A 2879-nucleotide genomic window follows, 5' to 3' on the forward strand; every position below is an offset into this window, starting at 1 on the left:
CCAACCATATGCCTTAACTCCATTCTATACACAGAGAAGACATCATACTCAGATTCTATTGTTACAATGTAGAATGTAATGATATTTCAGCTGCTCAACTCCTGTTGCATCGCCCAATAACTTTGAGTACTGACTGCCTTTGATGTGATTCAAAATAGGGAAATGTTCACACATACATGTATGGCCAACCATTGAAAGTAAGGCCAAGCTGACATTTTCGCAGGAGTTTCCTGTGACGAGACAGTCTTTCCAAACATCATCATCATTTTCTAAAGAACTGTTGCGAAAGTGACAGTCCCTATCATTGCAATTTATTATTGTACTATCACATGTCCCCCTATGGGATTCCTTTCCTTTTCTCAGCCATAATTGCATCTGTTCTTCTTTCTTTATTTCTGTAACTCACCAACAGTATTCCCAAGATAGAAGCCGAGTTTCAAGGAAACAGCAACGCTCAGAAAGCTCTGGGCTGACTGTAAAATCTGTGTAGGACTTTTCATGACTCCATTGATTCAACAAGTGTTCGTAGAGCGCCCTCTGGGGGCCATACACTGGATGGATAACAAAGATCAAAAAGTTTCTGCTTCATGGAATTTGATTTCCCCGCACCACCCTCCCGGAATCCCAGCGGCGAGCTCCCGGTAAACGGCTGGACCAGGGCGACAGATTTCACAGCCAGTCCGAGCAGCCCGGACGGCGCCTCCCCCGAGCTGGCTTTTTCCTCCTGCGACCGCGGACCGCCTCCTCTGCCCAGTCTAGATGTGACCACGCCCACCTGACGTCACCTGCACAGTCTGCCCAGCGCTGTGCCGCGGGAAAGCTCGGACCGGCACTCTGGGGGTTGGCCATCGCCCGCCAGCCCCGCCCTGCGGCGGCCGTTGCCCTGGGAACACCCAGGGCATCCTGGGAACGCTGCCTTTCGTGCGCGTTCTCGGCTTCTACAGCGCCCTCTGCCGGCTGGAGGAGACAACAGCCTCCTCGTCGTCCCGGTAGCGCTGTGCATCCTTGACCGGCGTCCGGCTCTTTCTGGCTCTCTCGACTGGGAGAACTGGAATTAACTCGACTCCTCACAGTTTTGACTCCTTCCTCCTTTTGGAGTTACACAAGGTTGGATCTAAAATTGATCANTCTCGCTGGGGTCTTCGCGCCCTCGCCTTCTCTAAATCCTGTTTTGGAAACAGTGGTCCCCTCTCCTTTCACACTCCCTGCGCGTGTTCGCCTGTGAATTTTAACCACTTCTCAAACTCCCTTTCCCCGGGAGCCTGGACCTGAGGAAAACCTGGGCTGAATGAGGGCGACGGAGGGAGCCAATGGCAAAGAAGGCGCTCTGCACCCTCGCTGCACCCAAGCCTCGGCGGCAGGGGGCTTGCTAAGAGGCCCCGCAGCTCCGGCCCCTTCACCGCGCTGCTCTCCCGGGATCTAAGCGATGCGGACCACCCGCTATCGCCTCTTAAACTCCAGCGAAGTTGGCGCCGAGTGCCAGTTCTGGAGTCGCACCCGCCCCTGGGGCCGCACACGGCGCTCTCCAGCCCGCAGGCCCCGCTCGCCGCCCGGCCGCTCACCTTCGTCCAGGCCCTCGGCACTCGCCACGGCCAGCAGCTGCGCCAGCGCCAGGAGCAGGACGAGCAGGCAGGCTTTCCGGGGCCTCATCGCGGCAGTGGGAGCGCGGCCTCCTCACGCCAGCGGCCACTGAAAGCTCCCGGACCAAGGGCTCCGGTGGGGAACGCAAAGGCGAGGGACGCAAAGAAATCCCCCAGGAAGTCCTCGCCGACGATTGGCTGGCGGCGAGAGAAGCCGCGCCGAGTGCGCCTACCTGCGCGTCCGAGCGCCGCGGCACCGCCCTCCACGCCCGCCCTCCTCCCAAGTCTCCTCCGCGCGCGCCGTGCCTTACGCGTTTAAAGCTCCGAGCCCTAACGTGAGGTGCCCCCTTCTGATTGGCTGCGCCGCGGCCACCAATCAGCAGCTGCCACTCGGTTTGCCCGGAGCGCACAGGCTGAGAGAGCCGGGGAGAACAAAGGCGGCTGGCTGGGGACGGAGGGGCGGGACCGTGCTACGCCTCGAGGCGTAATTGGCCGGCGACGAAGGGAGGTGGGGCCTAGGGAATACCCGGCGGAGCTTGGCAGGAAGAACACGTGTCCTTAGCCGAGCTTTGCCGAAAGGAGATGTCCGCGCCACCCGCTGGGGTCCCTGGATGCTGGGGACCGGAGCGGCGAAGGCGCCCGAATCAGCCTGTTGATGGGAAGAGACAACGGGACTCCCGAGTAGTCCTCATGTTCATGGGCTTCTTGGGGTTTTATTCTCCTTGAGAAATAAAAGTTTGCATTTCTTTCCTCGGTTAAAACGCATATTGGGCTTGGAGAGGGGATGAACATGCAGTAAAGATAATCCAGAACTAGGATTTAGGGAAGCTTCTCTCCGCGGTTTCATCAATGAATAGGCCATCAGATGTCTGTCTAAACTTTGACTCATGCTATTATTTCTCTCATAATTTTCTGCAAAAGTGAAATACCAGATAGGCAATCTAGTGGTTTACATAAATCTAAGTATAACCCTGAGGTTTTCCCTCTTGACAGAAGAAAGCTAAGTTAAGATAATGATCTTGCTATGTCGACCTGTGGTGTGTTAAGGCTTGAGAGTTCTTTAATGCCCGGGGATTAGTATGCCTACAGTTACACAAGACAAATAGGGCATAAAAATAAAAAATAAAACTTCGGAGTGCACCATGTATACAGATTATTAAGTGAGGAAGAAAGAAAGCCGGCCACTCACAGGCTATAGCAATTAGAAAACTTTATTTTTATTGAGCTCCTTCTGTGAATCTGATGGTTCTTTTCATTTTTGTAGGGCAGAAAGATATTATGCAACTACAATAACTTAAT

At 54.6% G+C, this 2879-nt stretch overlaps 1 protein-coding gene across 1 annotated transcript in view; it reads right to left on the reverse strand.

Annotated features, from left to right (window-relative positions):
• The window catches only part of PDIA4 (protein disulfide isomerase family A member 4), a 22052-nt gene extending 20167 nt beyond the window's left edge, over positions 1-1885 (reverse strand). Inside the window, exon 1 of the mRNA XM_019666454.1 lies at positions 1563-1885. Within this exon, the coding sequence (XP_019521999.1) occupies positions 1563-1650 (88 nt within the window). The 5' untranslated portion in view covers positions 1651-1885. The remainder of the gene's footprint in view (positions 1-1562) is intronic.
• Between the last annotated feature and the right edge of the window lie 994 nt (positions 1886-2879).

Source organism: Hipposideros armiger, unplaced genomic scaffold, assembly GCF_001890085.2.
Source record: "Hipposideros armiger isolate ML-2016 unplaced genomic scaffold, ASM189008v1 scaffold_470, whole genome shotgun sequence".
Lineage (NCBI taxonomy): Eukaryota > Metazoa > Chordata > Mammalia > Chiroptera > Hipposideridae > Hipposideros > Hipposideros armiger.